The following is a 25,199-nucleotide window of genomic DNA, read 5'->3' as shown; positions in this document are numbered from 1 at the left end:
GGGAACATTCATGGTGAATAAAAGAGAGCGAGCTACTTCAGCAAGATGACGATTTTTTCGTTCAGCAACTCCATTTTGTTGTGGAGTGTCAACACAAGTCGTCTGATAAAGAATGCCATTTTCTTCTAGGAATGCCCTAAAATTTTTATCTATATACTCAGTCGCATTGTCACTACGGAGAATTTTGATATTCTTATCAAATTGAGTGCGTACCATGGCATAAAAGGATTTAAAACAAGAAAAGACGTCACTTTTTGACTTAAGTAAATATACCCAAGTAACACGAGAATAACAATCAATAAAAGTGACAAACCATCGAAAACCTTTAAGAGAGGTAACAGGAGAAGGACCCCAGACATCAGAGTGGATAACAGTAAAAGGAGACGCACTCCGTTTATTAATAGGTGCATAAGAAGAATGTTTATGTTTGCCAAACTCACACACTTCACAAAAAAACTAACTCTTAGGACAATGCCTTATTAAATTAGGAAAAAGTTTCTCCAAAATTCCAAAGGAGGGATGACCCAATTTACGATGCCACTGATGTAACATATTAAGAGGTGCACCCGTATCTGCTTGTAGAGCAAGACCACATGACATGGGTGGACGAGGTGCAGAATCCAAAAAATAGAGGCCACCATATGATTTACCACTGCCAATCACCTTCCCCGTATCCAGTTCCTGAAAGACAATGAGTAGGAAAAAAGGTCACGGAACAATTTGCAGAACGAGTAAGGTTACTAACAGACATAAGATTAGTGGCAAAGTTGGGAATATGTAAAACTGAAGAGAAAGAAATAGAGGGAGAATAGCGAACGGAACCCTTCCCTGAGATAGCAGAGAATGACCCATCGGCTATTCGGACCTTATCTTTACCAGAACAAGTAAAGTAAGAATTAAACACAGAGGAACACCCAGTCATATGATGTGAGGCACCAGAATCTATAATTCAAGGAATAGTAGAAGAGGCAGTAAATGCACTAGCCGAGATACCTGTGTGAGCAAAATAGGATGAAGTAGGAGCTGCTGTAGAAGAGGAAGCTATAGTAGATGAAGAATTAGCCCGAGCCATAAGGTGCCTGAGAGTTTGTATCTCCCCCTGAGAGAAACCACCAATATGATTAGATGTAGACTCCGAAACACGGGCCTGGGCCCGAGAACGCACCGGACCACGACCATGGCCACCGCGTCCACCCCCGCGCCCACGAGAGGGCTTGCCATGTAGCTTCCAACAAAAATCCCTGGTATGACCTGTGTTGTGGCAATAATCACACTGGAGTGACGCACGATCAGGAGGCCCACTGCTAGTACCAGACTGAGACTTGCCACCCTGAAAAATAGGCTCACTATCAGAACCAAAATGACCTTGAGGAGTAGCAACCAGGGTAGAATGATCAGAAATAGGAGAGTGCAACATAGCACCCCTCCTACTCTCCTCCTGCTGAACAATAGAATAGGCCTCTCCCAAGGATGGAAACGGAACACGACCCAACACCTGCACTCTAATCGGATCAAGCTCCAAATCAAGACCAGCAAGGAAATCATAAACGCGCTCTTTTTCCATCCTTTTGAGCCAATTAGCAGCATCCACAGCACAAACAGCCTGAAAACCCTGATAGTAATCAAATTCCCCCCAAGCTCCATTTAAGTCAGCAAAATACACAGCAACAGAACGATGATTTTGCTCCAATGTACGGAGCCTCTTCCTCAACTCAAAACACTGTGCATCATTACCTTGTTGAGAATAGGTTTGGACGGCAGTAGTCCAAATCTGATGTGGAGTATCAAGCAGCAGGAAAGTATGACGAATATCAGCTCTCATAGAGTTAAACAACCAAGTCATGACTAATGATTTTCGAGATTTAAACTTCTTGAGTTCAACCGCCTCAACAGGTGGAGTAACAGGACTCTCAATGAACTCTGACATCCCTTTGGCCTCGATAGCCAAGGTAAAAGTACGAGACCAACTCAGATAGTTGGTACCATCCAACTTAATATGACAAATATCCAGAGAGAAATTATCTAGAGTTCCTGCATGACTCAACTCATCATTTGTACTAGCGGAAGCCTTTTGTTTATCCTCCGACATTGCAACAAACCCAAAAAAAAAAAAAAATCCTCCAACAGTAAGATCAATAGGGTAATGTCAAATAATACCGAAACAGTGCGCAACAGACGTTGTACGGTCAGAAAGAAGCCGGAATCACTATTCAAGTGCAGCAAATGCCCCGTAAATAGTGGGTTACAAGTAAACTAACCACAGGCTTCGAACCACACGGAAAAAAGGGACCTCGGATAACCAAGCCCAGTCACTTTATAGGGACCTCGGAGGTAGCGGAACCTTATAGAGATGATCAACAGCAACAAACATAAAAAACGAGCACATACCAGATCTTGGAAGTAATAGGCAGCAGAAAAATACCCAATCGGCACCAGAAAACACCCAAAAACGAGTCCAACCGGAGGCAGAAAAGGCCTCAAACGAGTACAACCTGGGTTCGCCGGAGGTTGCCTGTAGTCGGCGAACGTCCTGAGTGGGTCGCCGGTGACCGGCGAGAGTCCAGGTGGGGTCGTTGGTGATTCGTGACTACTGGGCTTTAAGCTTTGACATTGTCAGAGGCAAGAGGATGACTGACGATGACTGTTCCAGAGCCTTTCGTTGATTAACAAGGAGAAGATCAACGAACAAGGAAAAGAAGATCTGGTGCCCAGGTCGCGAGCTCTGATACCATGTAAAATTGGACGCCAGAATTGAGACCCAAAAAGTTAGGGTTATTTTCTCATTACGTTGTACTTATACAAATGTAAATAGTAATTACACCGTAGTACTTTATCTTCTAATCTACTTACATAAGAGATTAAATGTAAATTACAACTAATTACATGCAAACCCATAACTTAACACTGTCTCAGTGGGCTTTGCTACTGTGCTGATTATGCTGTTTTCTTTGATGCTGTTCTGTTACTTTTATGCTACTATGGGGGATGCTTCTTATTTTGCCGGTCATGATGCTAATCCCTTAGTCATAATGTTGTGGTCCTGATGCTGAGTTTCATTCTGTTTTACTGCTGTACCTGGGTCTTTATGCTTTGGTCATGGCTCCACCATGCCATGCCACACACCTTTGAACATGGTTATGCTGCTGCTGGTTCTGTGCTACTCTGCTGATGTTATTGCTGATGTGACGCTGGAATGTTTCTTTGCTTCTGATTCAATTACTCTCAAATTGGATCCATTTTGTTGGTTGGGGCTGATTACTCTGAAGATTTCGTGTGCAATTTTGATGTCTCTATGGACCTGCGTTTGAACACTGGTTTATGGGGATATTCTTTTGAGTGGAAGTTGCTTAACTGCTTAGCTTTTGGATGAATCAACTTCCCCTCGTGTGGCTTCATTCAATACTTAGTTGGATTTATTTTTCTTTCCTTTTTCCTTTTCTTTTGGCCTTCTCTATGTTTCAAGTGCTTCCTTGCAACTAGAGTTTTGGCCGCTCGATGTTTGTTTTGTCGAGTTCTAATAAAATCTTGTTGCCTATAAAAAAAAAACACTCGAGATCACCTTTATTCATTTCATTAGTCTACAACTATGTAGCACGGTCACAGACACGAGAGTGAGGGATATAGTGTCATGAAAGCTCCTTTCATACCTAGCCAATAATGCTGTTAAAGTTCCAGTTTCTCAAATGTTCTAGCAATACCCAGCTTAGGCATATTTTTTACAAGGGAGATCCCTCAACCCTTTGCAACTTGAACATAGGGCAGCAATGTAGGGAAAATGTGAAGTTTAAGTGTTATGTCCTCATAAGTTGTAATATTCTAGCTAACTGCTTTATAATATTCCTGTTTGCAGATAGAAGAATTCAAAATTTTGCCTCAGATAGCAATGCATGTTAGAATATATGCTCCAAGATTGCTCTATCAATTTTTGGCCACGATGATGTGAAAAAGGCTGTGGCTTGTCTTTTGTTTGGAGAATCGAGGAAGGTATATCATGAACTTTAGCATTCAAAATGACGCAGTATATCTAATAGCTCCATGAATTTTCCTGCCTGTACAGTTTTTGCCGGACGGCGTGAATCTAATAGGTGATATAAATGTTTTGCTTTTGGGAGATCTGTCAACTGCTAAATCACAGGTCTGATAAATATATCTTAGGCTTCTTGTCCGTCAGGTCTTTTCTATCACTATTTTCATGTAAAGATTGTTGTTTTGGTTGGAAGAACCATATTATTCTTTGTTTTTTTGGCTGGCACCATGTCATTTCCTTTGTTGAAAGAAAAAACTAGTGGCTCAACATGGTTCATGCTCTTGTTTTCAATCCATCACAAATAAGTAACTAAGTTCTTGTCATTTTGCTGTGAAGTTCCTCAAGTTCGTTGAAAAGACAGCTCCAATAGATGTATATACTTCAGGAAAGGGCTCATCAGCTGCGGGTCTTATTGCTTCTGTAATTCGAGACAACAGCTCTGTAAGTTCACGAACAAGTTTGGTACTTAAGCTGATATTGTACTCATTATTGGTGACCTATAATGTGGAGATAGTTTGTTGTTTCGTTGGAAACATTTTCCGTTCCTTAGATGCAAATAAATCTGACTTGCAAATGCATTTTCCCCTTACTCAACGTGAATTTTACTTGGATGGAGGAGCTATGGTTTTGGCAGATGGAGGTGTGCCTGCATTGATGAATTCGACAAAATGAGACCAAAGGACAGGTAATGTAACTAATATTTGGTGTTAATGAGCAACTTTTTCATCTCTTTATTTCTTAATTTTGATGGGTTTACATATGTGTAATCTAAAGTTGCTATTCATGAAGCCCTGGAGCAGCAAACCATTTCCATTGCCAAAGCAGGAATAACGACTGTTCTAAATTCTAGAACCTCTGTGCTGGCAGCAGCTAATCCTCCATCTAGACGTTATGATGATCTCAAGGTCAGTAACGTTCTTGTTTTATATTTATTTTTATTTCTTCATCTTTTCACATTTTTTATACAGTTAACTGAGCATCTAATGATTTGATTTACCTTCCAGACTGCTCAAGACAATATTGATTTGCAGACTACTATTCTTTTGAGATTTGATTTAATCTTCATTGTGAAAGATATCAGGCTGTATAGTCAAGACAAGGTACTGAAAAACTAGTTAACTGTGAACCTATGGTCAGGTCTTGTTTGTCTCTAAACAAAAACAGAAGTGTTGGTTGTGTTTGTGGTCTTTTATTAAGTAGTGTCGTTCCATACTAGGTAAACAATTTCCATTTTGTTACCTTTGGCCTAAGATAAAAGTCATGCTTTGGTTTGGAGTTTTGGTGAAAGAAAAATTTCTGCAAAAGAGGTAGTCAAATTAAGGTCAATTCTTTTTCTTTTACTTATTTTTGAACAGATACTCTTATGATATAGCTTTACTGAGAAAGCACATTTAAAATGCTATGCAAGGATATACCTAATGTGTAGCAACTAATTGGAATGGTTTCCCTTTTACAGAGTATAGCTAGCCATATAATCAAAGTTCATGCCTCTGCTGGTGCAACAACAGGTGACACTAGAGTTTCTAAAGAAGATAACTGGCTGAAAAGGTACAAACCTCTTCCAAATGTGGCTCTGTCAATCTATCGTATGACGCTATATAATTAATACTGCATGTTTGCAGGTACATAAAATACTGTCGAACTGAATGCAAACCCCCTGTCTCTCAGATTCTGCTGACACAAAGTTGAAGTTGAGTTATGTTAAAATTAGACAGGTATCCCTTCGATTGGCTCACTTGTCGTGAATCAGAAAATTTGACAGTCAAGAAGCTCCTAGGTTCAACCCTATGACATAGAGAACTTCTCAATTCTTCTGAAATAGTTTGCTATGAAAAACGGGTAAATATGAAGGCTAGCAATAAATCGTCAAACCACTAAACGGTCTCATATTTAGTCAGGTGTTGAGGTCCCAGTTTAAAATTTGTGGCTTCTTGCACTAAAATGGTTCTCTCTCTTATTATGACCGTAGCAATGTTTTTTTTTTTTGGGTAAGGTAGGGTTTTATATCAAAACAGAGGCGCTACCCCCTGAACACAGCATACTACCAAGAAAAGGGAAAAGGGCTAGGAACATGCTCCTACCCTAACAACAAGAGAACAAATAGACTCCAACTCCCCAAAACAGAGCAAAGACAATACTAAGATGAGAACAAACTAGCAGCACCACTAGCTGCCCAAGAACCTGTTGAGGAAGCCATCAAACAGTGGAGAAAATAGCCTGAGAGTTGTTCCATATAGCACATAGTCGCTGGTTCCTGGAACTTCTTTTCACCTTCCTCCAAAGACTCAAACAACTCCTGGTAGACTTCACCACAGATACAAGAGCAAGAGCATCCCTCTGAGAGCCTTGAAAAACTCTATTATTCCTTTCCAACCATATATGATAAAGAGAAGCAGCCAACACCATTTTGTACAAGGACTGCTGCAACCCATTACCAGTCATATGCTGACTAGCCCAACCTATGAAGCACGGATACAGATACGGGATACGGATACGACACGATACGGATACGGCGATATAGCAAAACCTAAAAAACTAGGATACGGATACGTCGGGGATACGGCTGTGCAAATTATATATTTTTATAATTATTAGTCTCATACTAGGCACAAGAAGTCAAAAAGTAGTTAAATTGCCAATACCAAGCATTAAGCACATGTATAAACAAAAGAGAACCTAACAAAAACTAATACGAAGCATCCAACATCCAATACATGCCAAAAGTCGCTAGTTTGCCATATTTTGTTTTTTGCTAGAGCAGGTTACAACTAGTAACTAGTTTGACCTGTTGTATTTTCTATATAAAAAGCAAAGTTAACCTGGCAATAAAAGAAAAACCAACCTTAAGTATGATACGATCAGGAGAGAGAGAGAGAGTACAATCAGGACTCAGGAGAGAGAGAGAGAGAGTGTGTGTGTGTACCTGCCTTCAATCGATCTAGGGAGAGAAGGAATCGATCGAGTTCTAGGGCATGGATGTCGATTGTCGAGTATGTCTGCCAACAGACGTAAGTACTTTATACTCCTTATAGTTCTACTACACTTTCCCCCTTCTAATTTATAATTTTATTACACTTTTCTCCTTATAGTTCTATTTTTTTCTACTTGAATCTTTAAAAAATTTCATTTTTGATCCCGCCGTATCCCGAAACATATCTGGCCGTATCCCTTGCGTATCGCTCGCGTATCCGAAAATAAAAACATTTAATTTAATTACAGGATACTTATTTGCCGTATCCGATACGTATCGGGGCGTATCGGGCGCGTATCCGTATCCGGGAAGTATCCGATACATGTACGTGACTAGTTTCGGAGTATCTGTGCTTCATAGAGCCCAACCAATCTCTTGATCCAACTAAATCAAGCCCTTACGATAACCACAGATTTGCAGGAGCTGCCCCACAATATAGGAAGAATACGGACACATGAAAAAAAAATGCAAATGACTTTCAGTAGCGGCATCACAGAGAGAACCTATGATGCACCGGCACGGATACTGACACCGACACGGGGACATGGGAATTCTAAAAAAATGGGGACGCGGACACGGCAGGGGACACGCCACGTGTATATTTATTTATTTATATATAAAAAAATAATTATAGTTTGACACCTAGAAATTTTTTAAAAATTACAATTTGACCCCAAATTTTTTTTAAAAATTTACAGTTTGACCCCCCAATTTTCTCAAAATTACAGTTTGGCCCCTCAAAATTACAGTTTGGCCCCTGCCGTGTCCTCATGAGTGTCCCCAGCCGTGTCCCCCTAAAAAATTTATATTAAATTATGGGACACCCCACGTGGCGTGTCCCATACGTGTCCCCGAGGTGTCCCCGTGTCCGACACTGCAATACTTCGACCTCTAGAGATGTCGGTGCTTCATAGCAGAGAACACAAAAAGCATTGGGCACCACACCCCATTTTTGCAGCCTATCCTTGGTTGCAAGCCTGCCATGAACAGCCAGCCACTGAATAATAGCCCATTGAGGAATATGAGCCTTAAACCAGACCACTTTCCGCCAAGCAACAACTGGCCTAACCTCTTGAATTTTGTTCCATGCAGATTTGATACCCTTGGCCATTTAGTAACCAAATTACAGAATCAGATTGACCAGAATTTGGAACCAAGGCAGTTGGAGTGTTCTCAATGATTTCCTTAGTGACTGCATTTCTACGTTTGGGCCAATTCCAAGAAGCATTACTGATAATAGAGGCCACTTTAGAAGACAAAGACCTTCCCAAATTAAAGACAACCCTCTCCCCATATCTAGAAAACAGAGGCCCAAGGGGATGCCAATTGTCTAGCCACGGAAAAGTTTCAAGCCCATCACCAACCACAGATTTTATCCAAGGTTGAACCAAGCTTCGCAGCTTAAAAATCTTCCTGATGGTCCACGAAGAATAAGGAGGAGTACACATATGCCAAAGACACTGCCCTTTAATCACATAGGAATGAATCCACCGTATCCACAGAGAGTCCGCTTTTTTAGATATGGCCCAAAGATGTCGAGACATTGCAGCTTTATTCCAGTCCTTAAGCGCCCTTATCCCCAACCCTCCTTTTGCTTTAGGAGAACAGACATCCCTCCATTTAACCTTAGCACCAGTAGATTTTAAAACAGTCCCAGACCAGAAAAAATCCCTGAGAACACCCTCTATTACTTTAAGAACTTTTTGAGGTAGGATGAAAATGGAACTTCAATAATTTTGCATACTAAACAGAACAGACCTGATTAGCTGCACTCTCCCCCCATAAGACAGCATTTTGTTGGTCCAAGCTTGAACCCTCTTGAGCATCTTATCAATAAGGCCCGACAATCACTAGCATGGAGCCTTGTGGTGATAAGAGGCTCTAAAAGGAATGAAGTTTGCAAATTAGGACGAAGCCCCTAAAAGGAATGAAAATCAGTCAACACAGAATTGACCAACTGAAAAGAGGGCTGATCAGCCCCACACAATATAAACAAATCATCTGCAAAGATAACTTGGGAAAGCTGCAGGGTAGAACATCTAGGATGGTAAGTAAATCTACTTTGACTAATTCTGTAGTGAAGCAGAGAGGAAAACCCTTCCCTGACAAGCAAGAAGAGGTAGGGGGAGATAGGATCGCCTTGTTGCAAACCCCTTTGGCCGGGGAAATAACCAACAAGCTCACCATTAATCACAATAGAAAACATGGCAGAGGTAACACACTTCTTGACCCAATTGATGAATATGGCAGGAAAACCCATCACAGTCATGATGTCAAAAAGAAAAGGCCAGGCAACTGAATCATAGGCTTTCATAAGGTCCAGCTTCATGGCACACCTAGCTGGGCCCTGATCTTTATGATAGTCCTTCACAAGTTCCTGCATGAGCAACACATTGTCGACAATACTCTTCTTTTCACAAAAGCAGACTGACAAGGGTTGATGAGGCTAGGTAGAAAAGGTTGCATTTTATTCACAAGGATCTTAGTAATGCATTTGTAGGGCACATTACAACAAGAGATACGTCTATAATCCTTAATGGTAGAAGGGACCTTAGGAACCAACAAAATAGCAGTAGAATTCCATTCTTTTAATAGGAAACCTGACTGAAAAACTGACTAATAGCTGCCTTTAGATCAGGTCCAACAGTTTCCCAGTTCTGATGATAAAAGGATGAATTGTAGCCATCTGGCCCTGGGGATTTATCCCCTTTAATAGATTTCAAAGCTACCTGAATTTCATCCACAGTCACAGGGGAAATCAGAAAATCCATCCACTCATCAGGAACTCTAGCTGTAACTGCGTGAGACAACTCATCTAAGGCACTAGAAGCCTTAAAAGAAGAGCCAAGAAGGCCTTTATAATAGTCCACAATCTCAGTCTTGATAGCATCTGGATCCTCCAATCTAACCCCATTACTATCCACCAAACTTAAAATCTTATTACGCAACCGGTGAGAAACCATTTTCTGATGAAAGAATCTTGTATTCTTATCCCCCAAAGTAAGCCATTGCACTCTAGATTTTTGTCTCAAAGGATTCTTCAGCCGCACTCAACTCCATGAAGGAACACATAGCTTCTTTCTCTTGCTCATGCAAAGCAACATCCTGAGGAGTAGCAAAACATAAACTCTGAAGCTGATTTAAGTTGGCTCTAGCCTCTTCAACTCTGGAACAAATATTAGAATAATGCTCCTTATTAAAATCTCTCAAAGGACCCTTCAACCTCCTCAACTTAAGACTCAGCTTTAACATAGCAGATTGACACAGCACAGGATCACACCAAGATGTAACCAAAAGCCCCCGGAATTCAGCATGCTTCATCCAAAAGTTAAAAAACTTAAAAGGGCCTCTTCCTTCTTATCTCAGGAACAATAGAAACCATAATGGGAGAATAATCAGAAACTCCAGGAGCCAAGAACCAATCCTCAGAATCCGGAAACACATTCATCCAAGTAGGGTTAACAAAAGCCCTATCAAGTTTACTCATATTAGCCCCTAGACCACCACGTTTATTAGTCCAAGTGTACCAAAATCCTTTAGCTAGCATGTCATCCATCTCAAGAGAAGCCAAACAGTCATTAAACTCAGTAGCTGCAGCCCTATCAAACCCCTCAAGCCTCTCATTAGTCTTCCGATCAAAATTAAAATCTCCCATTTGAAGCCAAGGGTCATTCCCAAATACACCACCAACCAGATTCATATCAGACCACAACTGCCTTCTTGCCACCACACAATTATGCCCATAGATAATAGACGCACAGAAATCCTAATGACATTCCAAACCAACAACCCTAACAACAAGAAGCTGAGGAGAGGAAAACAAAAGAGATACAATCATGACTTGAGGATTCCAAGCCACGACAATACGAGCAACAACATCAGTCCCACAATTATGAACATACATCCAAGTAGCAGGAACACAATGTCGAATGGCAGAATCCAAATTAGCACTACGAAGTTTAGTTTCCACCAAACCAATCAGGCCCAGATTCTGAGTATGAACCAAAGAAAGAACTTCTTTCTGCTTCAAAGGGTTATTAAGACCCCTAGTGTTCCATGCACAGACCTTAAGCATTGGAAAAAGAGAAAGAATCACTTACTTTTTCTTGGAGGTACCACGATTCCTCCCTTTCCCAGCCTTGGCAACCACAGGAACAGGGACAGGCTGAGTGGAACTACCCTCCTCATGCCCACTCACCACACCTGCCACACTCGTAGCTCCACATTCAGACAAAGTCACAGGAACAACACACTTTGACAATGAAGGAGCAACAGAATTTGGAACCAACTCAGCAGGAACATCTGGAAGATCCAAAGGCACTGTAGAATCCAATGTAGAAAATGTATTCTCCAACTTAACTGCCCCATTAGGACATGACCCCAGCCCCTTATTCCCCTCCTGCCCAGAATGCAGCCTAACCTTAGACCCAGGTAGAGCAAAAAGAGAATCCACCCTTTGAAGAGAACCAAAAGGTAAGGGAGAATTAGAAGCCATTTCCATAGTAGGAATAGATTGCTCGTCTTCAAACACAGTGGATTGCAGGATAGTAAAAGTATTGGAAAGTCCAAAAGAGACTTTGGGAGGGGAAAGACAACCAGGGGGAGGGGGAGTCTTAACTTCCAAGCCTTGGTGCTGACCTACCCAGCCAGAAGCAACCCCATCTGTCATGACGACGGAATTCCTTGGCAGAGAATCAACAGCAGGAGATGCCAGCTTAGGAGAGTGGCTATGCTGTCCCAGAGCTCCAGTTCTCTTCAACCCAAACCCCTCAAGGTTCACCATGGCTTGTTCCACAGATACTTCAGAAGGGAGCACAGCTACCTGTTCTTTAGGGGTAACAGGGAGGGGCACTTTAGAGCCACCAATCGCAGTAGGTTTCATTTTATGGCTGGTCTCAGAGTGCCCAAATACATGACATTCAGAGCAACATAAGGGTTTCCAGGGATACGTAACATTCACAAAAGTAGAATCACCATCAGCATATTCCACTTCAACTACATCCAAAAGGGGAGTATCAACATGAATTTCCACACAGATTTTGGCAAAGCTAAGCCGTTGCCTCTTTTCTGTCGTATCATCTGGATGCAGGGGTTTGCCTATGGCACTAGCAATGTAACTAAGCCCTTGTTCAGTCCAAAATTCCAATAGGATGTTAGCAAATCGCACCCATATAGGTACATTACTTAGTTTCTCCTTAGTCAGGACCATTTGAGGCTCCCATGGCTTGAGGATCAACAGTTTCCCAGCAATATGCCAGGGTCCAGCCTTCATAACAGTACAATTAGCATCTGCCTTAGAAAATTTAAAGAAGAAAAACCCTTGATCATTGGCTAAGACATCAAAAATGCCAAATTTCTCCCAGATCCGCACAATAATGTTCTTGACAAGAGGAAAGTGAACCCTCTTATCAAGGAAATAACCCACTACACTATTAGCCAAAATATTAGATCCAAGATCAATCACTTCTTAAGGGGGACATACCACCACTTTCGCATCACAACGCTGGAGGGGTGGGTAAGACAGAGTCATGCGAGTCGAACCAGAAGGATTCTAAGGCGAAGCCACAACTTTCGCCCATTTAGGTTTAGCAGACTCTTGACAAAGACGACGCGCAGGATTCAGAATTGGTACCACAGGGGAAGGGGGGGTAAGATAGAGTCATGCGAGTTGAACCAGAAGGATTCCAAGGCGAAGCCACAACCTCCGCCCATTTAGGGTTAGCGGACTCTTGACAAAGACGACCCGCAGGATTCAGAATTGGACCACAGGGGAAGACACTGCGTCCAGACAATCCAACAGTTTCACAGAATGAATTCTAGATACAGAGGGCAATCCATTCATCACAGCGGATGAGGTAGTGTTTTTAGGGTTTCCCAAATTTTTAGGGATCTTAGGGCTTTCTGAATTTTTAGGGCTTTTATCTAGGAAAGACGAACGTAAAGCAGGAAAGAGATCATCTAACTCCATTATACGAGAAGAAACAAACTCGAACACAAACTAAGAATCCAAAATCGCCATGGGAAACGAGAAAGAATTACGAAGGGAAACCTGTAAGCAGAGACGACGGTGACCACACCTGACTGACAACCACACCAGAAGACGACGGCCAGATGACGAAACAAACGGCGGCCAGTCGATCACAGAGGAGCGTTGGAACTCTCTCTAATGGCGGGAAAGTTACCGCAAGCTACTCGTAAGGGCTCTTAGCAGTTTCTCGGTAAAAGCACAACTTCCACATAATACAATTGAAAAGTACCGTAGCGATGTTCTTAGCACAATAGACAAACAATCGAAAATAGGACAAAAGAAAAGAGGAGGAACAAAGGATGGAATTTATTATAGTTAATGATTTTCTCCAACAATGCTCAGGATATGAGGTGGCAAGGAAATGAAACTAGGGAGGCAGCTGCAATACCTTTAACGGTGAGGCAGTTGGAAGCTATAGTAAGGCTGAGTGAAGCACTTGCAAAGATGGAACTCTAGGTCAACAGAGAGGATATTACAAGTAATTGTTTTCTTATTTATGTTTCATTTGCCATTGAATGTTACTTGGAACAGAACTTACAGTTATTACTACAATGGCCATTGGAACTCTTGTTGTATGGATTCTAGGTGGATTTAAACTTGAAATTCTCCGAAAAAAGTACTTGTAAATGAGACAAATTGGATCCAACCTAATATTAGTTAGCTACAGCTATTACTAGCATATTATCCAACCTAATATTAATTGTATACGGTTTGATGGTTGTTGTTGAACTGGTTTTCTTCTTCTTCTTACACTGTTCTATGTCTGTATCCGTATCTGTGGCCATGATCCATGCATTTTATTTGAAATGCATAATACAATTGAAAAGTTAACTTCCACGTAATACAATTGAAAAGTACCGTAGCAATGTTCTTAGCACAATAGACAAACAATCGAAAATAGGACAAAAGAAAAGAGGAGGAACAAAGGATGAAATTTATTATAGTTAATGATTTTCTCTAACAATGCTCAGGATATGAGGTGGCAAGGAAATGAAACTAGGGAGGCAGCTGCAATACCTTTAACGATGAGGCAGTTGGAAGCTATAGTAAGGCTGAGTGAAGCACTTGCAAAGATGGAACTCTAGGTCAAAAAAGAGGATATTACAAGTAATTGTTTTCTTATTTATGTTTCATTTGCCATTGAATGTTACTTGGAACAAAACTTACAGCTATTACTACAATGGCCATTGGAACTCTAGTTGTATGGATTCTAGGTGGATTTAAACTTGAAATTTTCCGAAAAAAGTACTTGTAAATGAGACAAATTGGATCCAACCTAATCTTAGTTATAGTTGTTACTAGTATATTATCCAACCTAATATTAATTGTGTACGGTTTGATGGCTGTTTTTGAACTGGTTTTCTTCTTCTTCTTACACTGTTCTATGTCTCTATCCGTATCTGTGGCCATGATCCATGCATTTTATTTGAAATCTCCTATTTAGATGCTAAAAATAGCACTATTTGGTTATGAAATCGATGCACAATTTGATAGGACATATACTAAAACTCTAGAATTCTATTTTGGAATATTTGATATACTGATTTTGTTTCTGCAATCTAATGGTTAGAAGCTGTGTAATGATGTACTCCCTCCATCCCAATTTAAGTGTACCCTACGGTTCTGCATGCCATTTTTAATTGCTTATATCTCTCAATGTATATTGCTAAAAATATGCAATATGGATCTTATTTGATAGATCTCAATTATTTCTATAAGACAATGATTTTAAAAATATAATATATAATATATGGTGAGAGATGTAAGCCATTGAAAATGGCCTGCAAAATCGTAACGGACACTTAAATTGGGACGGAGGGAGTAGTTTTTTTGCTATAATAGTAATCATACTACTAGATTAATGAAAATTTGGTTGCACGATGTGTTTACCAAATGTAAGTTACGGATGTTTGGGTTTGATTTTTGTCCGTACAACTTTAAGTGTGACATTTTCTTCTTAACTACTCTTCTGCTATAGTGCAGTTTTTTTTTTGCTCAACACTACTTGAGAGTTATTAGTATGAAGGTTGTGGTGTTCTTTTCATGTGCAATGATCCCTCATAGAGTTTTGTTGGAATCCGAATCAGGTATCCTAGCCAGTCTGAAGGGACCAACTTCCTACTCCCAAGAAACCCAAGCCCCCCAGAGTCTTCCCTTCTTCAAGCTGGGCTAGGTAACGACTGAACGAAGTGAAGGAGGGAAGCGATATATGCTCAAATGACCGTAGGGAATGAAGAGCATATTCGCTACCATCGTGCCGTGTTTTGCTAGTTTGACAAGCAAAACCAATTTAAACCAATTTGCTTGTCCTACAAGCAAATTTGGCCGTAGGCAGAGCTCGACCGATTGCAACGGATACTTCAATCGAAAGAACTTCGCTAGCTTATGACTTATGAGGAATAAGAATAGGAATCTTGTGAAGATAATGGTGACGTCTTAATGATTTTCACCCTCAAATGTAAGACTTCTAGACTTGATTCTGGCAAAGATCTTTGTTTTTTACTTAGACTCTTCATCCCCGAGATTTTGATTAAATTATTTTTATTGTTGTGTAGGCTTGTGTTGCAGGAGTGTTTTATTGGGTGTTTCAACAATATGTTCGTAAAACCACTATGCATCTTCAATTTTAAAAACGATAGAGGTATAGAAAAAGTTCTCATCTCAATTTCAATTCTCTCTCTGTGGATGGCCCATATACACAGAAAAAGGTAGAACCTTATTATCTGCCCATTTACTTTGCTTGCTTCAAACATATTACTTGATAACGAACTTAGGAGAACTGTCCACTTGCTCAGTGAAGGGATAGGTTATGGACCAACATAAACCAACCTTAGTAGAATAAGTTGCAATTTTGGATCTTAAGGACCTAGATCTTGGTATCTACTTCCTCTTCTTCAATTCTTATGAGGTCTCTTGTTTTTTGCCAAGTTTGATTGTGTACGGTTTGCTGGCTGTTTCTGGACTGGTCTTCTTCTTCTTCTTACACTATTTCTGTTAATCCATGGATTTTATTTGAAACCTCCTTTTTAGATGCTAAAAATAGCACAATTTGTTGCTGAAATGGATGCACAATTTGATAGGATGTATACTAAAATTCTAGAGTCCTATTTTGGATTATTTGATTACATGTTTGATATATTGTGTTTTAGAGACCTGTGACAGAATTATTATTTTTATTTTTATTATTTCAGTATGTGAATAAGTCCATTTTTGAGCCATTCTATATTTTTTTTATGTGTTTGTAAAGTCATATGTGCATTTTCTTTATTGAGAATAGGGTGCGTAAACCTTGGGACGAGTGTTGGGGCCCCACGTTGGGTAGTTATTTTTAAACTTAGTTGTTAATTATTTTTGGTACCACTTGGGGTTGTAATTTAACTACTTAGGAGTATTAAATAACAGGACGTGGGAGAGTGCCTAAGTAAGTGAATGGGTGTGTAGTGTAATTTTGAAACTTATTATCCAAATTTGGGATCAAGAGACCCGATCCCTTTTCTTTTTCTCCTGCTGCTGCGTTCTCTCTCTCTCTCTCTCTCTCTCTCTCTCTCTCTCTCTCTCTCTCTAACTACACAAACCCTAGGGCTTCAACCCCAAAATCAAAGGTCAAGACTCGCAAATCTCGGAAAAACGCGAAGAGGAAACATGATCTACAAGGAGAGGGCTATGTATCAATCCAAACAAAGTTGATAACCGGACAGTTTTGGTGGCCTGGTGGCGAATTGAAAACGTTAAAAGACTTGGAAGTGGATCACTATTTGCCATCCTTTTAATTTTGGTTAGACTTATAAAATGGAATGAAAGGAAATTGTTTTTATCTATTTGGTGATGATACTTTTTTTTATTGAGCTTAAAATGATATAATCTGTTTATAAAAATTGGATCGTGACAACATGGTATCAAAGCTATAGGTTTGAATACCTAGGAACCGTGGGAGGAGACTTAGTCTCATTTGGACACCTTTCTTTATTATATTTGATGTGATACGTGCTTATTGTTACTTCTGTTTTTTGGGCTATGTGCTTGAAGCTTTAGGTTAGAATACCTTAGGACCCTGGGAAGAAGCTGATCTCAATGGGGGCGTTAGATCATGTTTGGGCATAAAATATTTTATGTGATTATGTGTTTATGTGCTTATTATGTGCAAGTGAATAACATGTCTAAGTTAACTTTGTGCTCGTGTGAAAGTACCTGGATGCTACATGTTGACACGCTAGGTGATATGTTTGATAGATGGGTTTATCATCATTACTCTTACAATATGTTCGATAGATGGGTTCACTTGGTTCTTGCCTCAGTTTTGCGTCTTAATCTAGACCTTTGGATTCTTAGAACTTGGTATATTGAGTTCCTTGTTTAACCTCATCTGAGCTTCAACTTGTTAATTCTAATTGTTTTTTGTCTTGTATTCTCTCTGTACTTCTGCACCTTTTTTGTCAACAAAGCTTGGATGTTTAATTTGAGGTGTATCCGGCTGGCGCGCTTCAAGTTTAACATCTAGCTTAGTTCTCATTTCCGTTATTTCATTCGTTTTCTGAACCTTTGGATTCTTAGAACTTGGTATATTGAGTTCATTGTTTAACATCATTTGAGCTTCAACTTTTTCATTCTAATGGTTTGTTGTCTTGTAATCTCTCTGTACTTCCGTGCCTTTTCAGACAACAAAGCTTGGATGTTTAATTTGAGGTGTGTCCGGTCGGCGCACTTCAAGTTCAACATCTAGCTTTTTTGGATTCTTAGAACTTGGTATATTGAGTTCATTTTTTAACCTCATTTGAGCTTAGACTTGTTCATTCTAATGGTTTCTTGTCTTGAAATCTCTCTGTACTTCTGCGTCTTTTCAGACAACGAAGCTTGGATGTTTAATTTGAGGTGTGTCCGGCCGGCGCGCTTCAAGTTCAACATCTAGCTTAGTTCTCATTTCCGTTATTTCCTTGGTTTGATCTTTTCTAGCTTAGTTTTCATGTCCGTTATTTCCTTGGTTTGATCCTTTCTGATGGCCCAACCTCACCTGTGAAATCTCCTTTGAATGGTAATTTGCACATCATTTGAGTGTCATCGTAACGTCAAACCCTTAGTTTGAATTGTGGTGTTTGTTGTTGTGCTTTTGTGCTATGAGGTTGTGTATCAGATTTTTGAAGTTTTTGGGGGGATCTCTTGCACTTAGTGGAGTTCGTCTATAAATATAGTTATCAATCAAGTATTTGAATGACACCATGTGTGAGCTTTCAAGTAGATTACCGATTTGTTGGACGGCTTTGGAGGACGACAATTTAGGGCCAAGCTTAGTATGAGAGACCACCAAAAAGATTGCTACATTTCGGCAATGACTAATTACCGCCTAGGTTGCCAAAAGAATTATGCGAATCGAAGGAGACAACACTTGGAAGTTACATCATAGAAAGATTCGATGACATTTTGATTGGGGTGGAAAGTTACTACCGCTTGAGAGGAAGTATTACCATCACGACTGTCGAAGGTTTGCTATAGTTCATGTACCCGTGTTGTGAAAGCATCAAACTTGAGATTGAGGATGACATTTCTTATGAAGAGCGATGAATGAAAAATCTAGAGACTAACAAGTTTTGTGGGGGAAGAACGATCTTTTGGTCCAGGTACTTTGGCATCATCATGGAGCTGAAGAAGGCATTGGGGAGCGAGAATCCAAAGTCTGCTCAAAGTATCAAGACTTGTTTCCATCTTGTGGTACACATAGAATTTCGGGGGCGAAATTCTTTAAGAAGGGTAGATTATAGAGACCCGTAACAAAAATTTTATTTAATTATATTATTTCAATATGTGAATAAGTCCATTTTTGAGCCTCTCTATATTTTTTATGTGTTTGTAAAGTCATATGTGCATTTTCTTTATCGAGAATAGGGTGCGTGAACCTTGGGATGAGTGTTGGGGGTAGTGGCGGACCCAGAAATTCAACACACTGGAGGCACAATTGTTTTGTAATCTTGAGGAAAAAATTTGTAAACAAACACAAGACGTAAGCCCAAATATTCAGTAGTGAATAAAAGTTTATAATCTATATGTTTACATAAAGTCTCTAAAATGAATATATGTTTTTCATGTTTTTTCTCAAACAAAAAGATATTTCAACCCAAGGAATTTGGCCAAGTGTGTATGAGAAAGAAATTAAATGGTCTGTCCCTCCCAAGATCGCAAGTACGAATACCACAAAAGCGAAACATTTCAAATCTTAGGGTCAATGGAGGTTTGCCCAGTCATTAACTTCAGCACCCCGAAATTAGTCGAGGTGTGCCCAGACATCCGTTTACCAATTTCTCATGTCTTTTACACTAATTAAATAAATACTCCTACCTAGTTAGAGGAAAAGCCTTATTAATAATCAAGTAAGCATTTTACAAACGAGGGTACAAAAATACATTAAAAGCTTGAGTTACTAATATAAGGATAGCTATTACACATACAAAAAAAAAAGGTTTTTGGGTGGGGGTGGGGGCATGTGATCCCACATGCCCCATATTGGGTTCGCCCCTAGTTGGGGGCCCACATTGGGTAGTTATTTTTAAAGTTAGTTGCTAATTATTTTTGGTACCACTTGGGTTTGTAATTAACTACTTAGGAGTATTAAATAACAGGACTGGGGAGAGTGCCTAAGTAAGTCCTAAGTAAGTGCATGGGTGTGTAGTGTAATTTTGACACTTATAATTCAAATTTGGGATCAGGAGACCTGATCCCTTTTCTTTTTCTCCTGCTACTGTGTTCTCACTCTCGTCTCTCTCTTACCAACTACACAAACCCTAGGACTTCAACCCCAAAATCGAAGTCAAGACTTGCAAATCTCGGAAAAATGCCAAGAAGAAACATGATCTACACGGGAGAGGGCTGTGTATGCCCAACAAAGTCGATACTCACGCAATTTTTGGTTTTGGTGCCCTGGTGGCGAATTAAAAACTTTGAAAGATTTGGAAGTGGATCACTTGTTGCTATCCTTTTAGTTTTGGTTAGACTTATAAAATGGAATGGAAGGAAATTGTTTTTATATATTTGGTGGTGATACTTTTTTTTATTGAGCTTTAAATGATATAATCGATTTATATAAATTGGGTCGTGACAGTGTTTGTTGATGGAATCTAATGGTTAGAAGCTGTCTATTGATGTAGTTTGTTGTTATAATAGTAGTCATATTAGATTAATGGGAATTCTGTGGCACGATGTGTTTACCAAATGTAAATTCTCAATATTTGGGTTTGATTTTTGTCCATACGATTTTATGTGCGACAATTTCTTCTTTTTCACTACTCGCCTACTATGGAGGAGTTTTTTTTTATCCTCAGCCCTACTCGAGAGTAATGAGTATGAATATGAAGATAATGGTGACGCCTCAATGATTCTCACTCTAAAATGTAAGACTTCTAGACCTGATTCTGGCAATTAGAATTTAGATTTTTGCTTTGTACTTAGACTCTCCATTCTCGAGACGTTGATTAAATTATTTTTATTTTTGTGTAGGCTTGTGTAGCAAGAGTGATTTATTGGGTGTTTCAAGGATATGTTCGTAAAACTACTTTGCATCTTCAATTTCAAAAACGACACATATAGAAAAAGTCTTCTTCTCAATTGAAATTCTCTCTCTCTCTCTCTCTCTCTCTCTCTCTCTCTCTCTCTCTCTCTCTCTCTCTCTCTCTCTCTCTCTCTCTGTGGATGGTTCATATACACAGAAAAAGGTACAACCTTATCATCTGCCCATTTACGTTTTGCTCACTTCAAACATTTACATGGAATATTACCCGATAATGAACATAGGAGAACTGTCTAGTACCGTAGAAATGGGATAGGTTATGGATCAAATCTAAACCAACAATAAGTTGCAATTTTTCATCATAAAGACCTAGTTCTTGTAGCGGAAATACTTTTCTATGATTACAAGTCTTGTGATATGTGATACATGTACAAATAAACATAAAGAGACCGAGGAACAACACTGCAGGAGAACCACTCCTTTCCTACTGATGCTCATGTCGCCGGCAAAACTCCCCATCTCCAGATTCCCCTTGCATCACGTTGAATTTGTGATCTACATGCTGCCATTGAAGTTTTAACTGTGATACTATCTCGATGGGAGTACACAAGCATTGTGTACTGCGATTCTTCTAATTACATTGCATTTATAACCATTGTTTTTGTAAGCATATCTGTGCATGGATAGGTATTTGCCCTTCATGTAACACTTCCTCCCTCCTTCTCACCTCCCCAATATCATGCTTCTATCTTCACATATCCTTCATCTTTTTCAATAAATTTTTGTTTTTAAAAATTGGTTTTCTCCCATTTTTCATGCTTGATCTTAGAGTTTGATTTGAGTTAATTAGGCCGAGTTGCCGGTTCCCTGGTTCTGTACACTGGTTCAATAGCACTATTTTAGGCGTCACGTGAAAGAACTAACCTTTCCGGCTGTTAGGCGGTTCTGTTTTTTTTTCTTTGATACTCTGATGCTAAGAGATATGAGATTTGGGTTCAAGCAATGAACGGGGAAGCTTCAGGGATTACCAAGTTTGGGAGAGAGAGAGAGAGAGAGAGAGAGAGAGAGAGAGAGAGAGAGAGAGAGAGAGAGATTCCAAAATAAAACACTACATACAGAATAAAAAAAATACCAAGAAGATAAGATGTCGATTTTCTGGGTTTTCTACAGTGGAGGAAAGATGGTTCTCTACCTGGTGTTTTTGTACATGGACAATGATCTGAAGAAATACTTCAGAGCTTCCGTCAAACTGAAGAGAACCTCCCCATCAAAACAGTCAAGGTATAAATACATCAAAGCTTCCGTCAAACTGAAGAGAACCTTCCCATCAAAACAGTCAAGGTAGTTGACTATTTTATGAAGTACTTCTCATCTTTCTCAAGGAGTATGCAGTTGCTTATCAAGGTAGAAATATTTGTTTCTGTTTTTTTGCAGAGCTTGATGTACCAACTCTGCAAAAGCATTGCTTTCTGCCACAGTTATTGTGCGCTACACATGGTTATTTTTTAGCTAAAAGGAGGCGAAAATCAAATCTCGTTTGAGTGTCTTCTCTAGTCATATATGGAGACACAAAATGAGGTCTCCTTTTTGGAGGCCCAAAAACTGGTGCTTGGTTGGAGTGCTTTCTATATCCACTTTGTAGCTATGGAGAGTGGACAAATCTTAAAATCCCAAACTTTGTCAGTGATGCTGACTAACCACACATCGCTGTTTTGCAGTCCGGAGGAGGCAATCATGAATTCTCAGATTCTCAATTCGGTAGGTTGCTTAGAAACTTTCTAAGTTGGTTAAATAACTATGTTGATATTGATGCAGCTGGTTAAATGACTGTTGATATTGATGCAGCTCGATGAGAAATTAAAACTTGCTTGCCTCCGATCATGTCTTTGCATTGGGGAGTCTAGAGCCCTAGCAATAGCCAACATGGTTCTTGGGCTGTAGGAAATTCAAATTCGGGGAGAAACCCATGCAAATGTTGATTACACCATTGACCTAATACACGTAAGTTTTGTGGACTTTGACAACCTCTATGTTAGTTCTCTTCATATATAAGCCAACAGTGTATTGGTTTTCGCAGGCTTCAGATTACAGAGAAAATAACATACACACAGGCTGGTCCGGACAGTAGAATAGCGATGTGAGTTCGTTCAGACAGGCCACCTTGTTATCTATCCGTGGTTGGAGGTGGTTTTTATGTAAGTTTGCTTTATAGAGTAGTTTTAGGTGTCTAAACTCTGATGATTCTATAGTCTGGACTATGTTTCAGCTACCTTACTTAATAGTTAATACCACTGACTTTTCCTTCCCTTGTTTTCCAACTGTAGAAAGCATCTACTGGCAGTGCAGCTATGGTATCAGAGTATTTTGGTTATCTTGAAAAAGGGCAAATCCCTTGTAAGGTACTGTGCTGCAAATACATGTTTTAGTAGCTGATTTTAGGTTGTCTTTTTCTCTTGCTTCTTAGATTTTTTTATCGATCAATTATTGATATTGCCCCACATTTTGTAGCATATATTACTTGTCAACTCAGAAATTTCTTTGAACATCGAAGGGAGTGCTATCTACGGTATGTTTACTAAAGAGATACTATGCTACTTGATAATGCTGGATCCATGTTTTGTGTGCAGAGTTTGTCCATTAGTTTTTTTTTTGTTGGATTTCTGCTCCATGAGTCTGTTTAATAGGTCCCTAATATTGCGAATGGTTCTTGCTTAGATTGATATGGTGAGAGGAGGACCAAGAAGCTAGAGATTGAGAATGAATGGCTCAGAGATTGAGGCAGAGATACATACTCTACGTGCTAGGTACAAAGAAAATGTAGCCGGAAATTACCCCGAAAAGGCAAATCAACGGTACAGATGCACTGCAAAGAGAATCTGTACCATTGATTTGCCCTTTCGGGATAATTTCTGGGTACGTTTTCTTTGCACTTAGCATTTCCCATTTTTTATTAGATGGTACTAAACTTTGTAGGTTAATGATCTGGTCTTGCATTGTGGTCACAAATGAGTAACATCGATGATTAGGTTTGGAATTTTTATTCAATGCGGATTATTAAAGGTGCTTAGAATTTGGATTGTTCACTTATTTTTGCTGCAGTTGGATGGATATAGTCAAGTGATATATGCAGAGGAAGAAGTTGATGGAACTCGGCTTCTCCTTGTATCAAGTTAACTCCCCTTACGTTAATACTGTTAAGCTTTTAATGAGCCCGCTAAGGAAAAGTTGTAGAGCCGCCAGTGTCTAGAAATTTTAAGATTTCTATTACTGGCAATGATTAAGGTTTAGAAGCAATTCTTCCATAGGCCGGCGAGTTCATAGCGAGGCTTGATCTAGATGATCCATCAGCTGTAAGAAAAGCAGAACCTTTTTCATGGGAGCTTTCCAATTTTAGGGCCATCAACCACAATATTTGGAAAAGTTCATCAGAGGTGTGCTGCGAGTTTGAATGTAGCCCGGATGATTCTTGCAGGTTCTGAACATAACATTGATGAAGCAACTATCTCTTAGTAACTTTTAGAAGCTCACAATATGGAATTTTGGAGATAGACTAGGATTTGTGCTCATTTGGTCATGTTGGGCATAGAAGTTGAGTAAACATAATAAACAATTAAAAACTCCAGACACGTTCCTACTTTACCTCTTAGCAACCTCTAAGTCACACTCATCTCAAATTTGAATTTTTGGGGTGCTATATAATTTTTGCCTAAATCTGAAATATATAAGTGTACCAAATCTGGAATTGAAGTCACATCCATCTCAAATTCAAATTTTTGGGCATGTTATGGAATTCTTAAGTCTACAAATTACGGTTACAGAATGACACAATCACTGATGACAACTAAAATCAATTTTATTAGTTAGAAATTACACATATCTCAGTTCAATGGTAGGTGATGGAGACAAGGACAAAGAGATATACTCAAGGAAATGAATAGCTGAATAGGGTGGAAGGAGGAGAAGGTGAGAGAAAGGTGACGAAAAGGCAAGAGTAAGTTGCAGTCATTGAGGAGGCTTGATGGTAATCAAGAAAGAAGGAAGTAGCATAAAGAGGAAGAGCCGAAGGAAGGGGAAGCTACTGAGAGCAACCCGCTAGATGAAGTATCACTAAACCTACTCTTTGATGAAGGGGTCACCAACGTTGAAATAAGGGTGATCCACTCTATTACGGATATGTTTGGAAATTGGTGGGGATTTGTTAGCATGCGAAGAATCGACAATTGTGATGAAGCTCAGGTTGAGGCTCTATTGGCAGAAGCAATGGCAATGGCAGACCGAATGGCCCTCCAAGACCTATTACAATAATGAAAGTGTGAATCAAGGCGACAGTGAAGTGCTGATAATCAACCTTGATGAGAAAAAAGATTGCTCCAAGCTAATTGTGGATGCTGCAGATGGGGCTTACCCAAACTGGACTGGAATATGTTTTAAAATACAAAATAAAAAATGTTTACTCTTGTTCTAGTTTCGATTCTAATTCTGATTTTGATTCCGAGTCAACCCAATCTGAGTCAAGTACCTCATCTTTTCAAACCATTGAGTCTAGCAATGAGGGTGGCCCGGTCAGGTCACCGAGTCATAGCATCTATTTTGAGTTTGATTCTGCAATGTTTTCCAAAGATTTTAGCAATGAGGAAGAGGATTTGGAGTATTACACTTTACCTGTAATTAATTATGTGGA

The 25,199-nt window shown here is 39.6% G+C and overlaps 3 protein-coding genes and 2 long non-coding RNA genes across 5 annotated transcripts in view; 2 read left to right on the top strand and 3 right to left on the bottom strand.

Moving 5' to 3' along the window:
* LOC131332145 (uncharacterized) overlaps nucleotides 1-15,173 on the bottom strand; it is an 88,349-nt gene extending 73,176 nt beyond the window's left edge. The window contains exon 1 of the mRNA XM_058366254.1: nucleotides 15,163-15,173. The gene's annotated coding sequence lies outside the window, so the exon portion shown is untranslated. The remainder of the gene's footprint in view (nucleotides 1-15,162) is intronic.
* Nucleotides 520-2,089, bottom strand: LOC131332063 (uncharacterized). The gene is made up of 2 exons (XM_058366152.1): nucleotides 994-2,089; nucleotides 520-681 (listed from the first exon to the last, which is right to left on the bottom strand). The coding sequence occupies exons 1-2, from the start codon at nucleotides 2,087-2,089 to the stop codon at nucleotides 647-649; spliced, it is 1,131 nt and encodes a 376-aa protein (XP_058222135.1). The 3' UTR covers nucleotides 520-646.
* Nucleotides 4,809-5,581, top strand: LOC131332489 (uncharacterized). The gene is made up of 3 exons (XR_009201672.1): nucleotides 4,809-4,932; nucleotides 5,032-5,127; nucleotides 5,484-5,581. It is a non-coding gene; the product is annotated as an uncharacterized LOC131332489 (long non-coding RNA).
* LOC131329621 (uncharacterized) lies at nucleotides 6,224-9,961 on the bottom strand. The gene is made up of 7 exons (XM_058362859.1): nucleotides 9,599-9,961; nucleotides 9,474-9,548; nucleotides 9,013-9,375; nucleotides 8,813-8,916; nucleotides 8,126-8,723; nucleotides 6,951-7,023; nucleotides 6,224-6,486 (listed from the first exon to the last, which is right to left on the bottom strand). Exons 1-7 carry the CDS (start codon nucleotides 9,959-9,961, stop codon nucleotides 6,224-6,226), a joined length of 1,839 nt encoding a protein of 612 aa, XP_058218842.1.
* A 6,448-nt stretch (nucleotides 15,174-21,621) lies between the features above and the next one.
* Nucleotides 21,622-23,318, top strand: LOC131336686 (uncharacterized). Its single transcript, XR_009202910.1, has 6 exons — nucleotides 21,622-21,859; nucleotides 21,953-22,276; nucleotides 22,364-22,519; nucleotides 22,596-22,713; nucleotides 22,843-22,917; nucleotides 23,234-23,318. It is a non-coding gene; the product is annotated as an uncharacterized LOC131336686 (long non-coding RNA).
* The last annotated feature ends 1,881 nt before the right edge of the window (nucleotides 23,319-25,199 follow it).

Source organism: Rhododendron vialii, chromosome 1a (genome assembly GCF_030253575.1).
Source record: "Rhododendron vialii isolate Sample 1 chromosome 1a, ASM3025357v1".
NCBI lineage: Eukaryota > Viridiplantae > Streptophyta > Magnoliopsida > Ericales > Ericaceae > Rhododendron > Rhododendron vialii.
This window is presented reverse-complemented; position numbering and strand designations above follow the sequence as displayed.

Bases quoted from the DNA above. Each gene is read 5' to 3' on its own strand.
- LOC131329621 (XM_058362859.1), bottom strand. From the start codon at position 9,961: ATGGTTTCTCACCGGTTGCGTAATAAGATTTTAAGTTTGGTGGATAGT. The intron at 9,376-9,473 runs GTGAATAAAATG...TTGCTCATGCAG, and splicing joins AATGCATTACTAAGATCCTT to GAACTTGTGAAGGACTATCA. The intron at 6,487-6,950 runs GTACACACACAC...CGTGCTTCATAG, and splicing joins CCTAGATCGATTGAAGGCAG to GTTGGGCTAGTCAGCATATG.
- LOC131332063 (XM_058366152.1), bottom strand. From the start codon at position 2,089: ATGTCGGAGGATAAACAAAAGGCTTCCGCTAGTACAAATGATGAGTTG. The intron at 682-993 runs GTATCTCGGCTA...ATTGTCTTTCAG, and splicing joins ATCCTATTTTGCTCACACAG to GAACTGGATACGGGGAAGGT.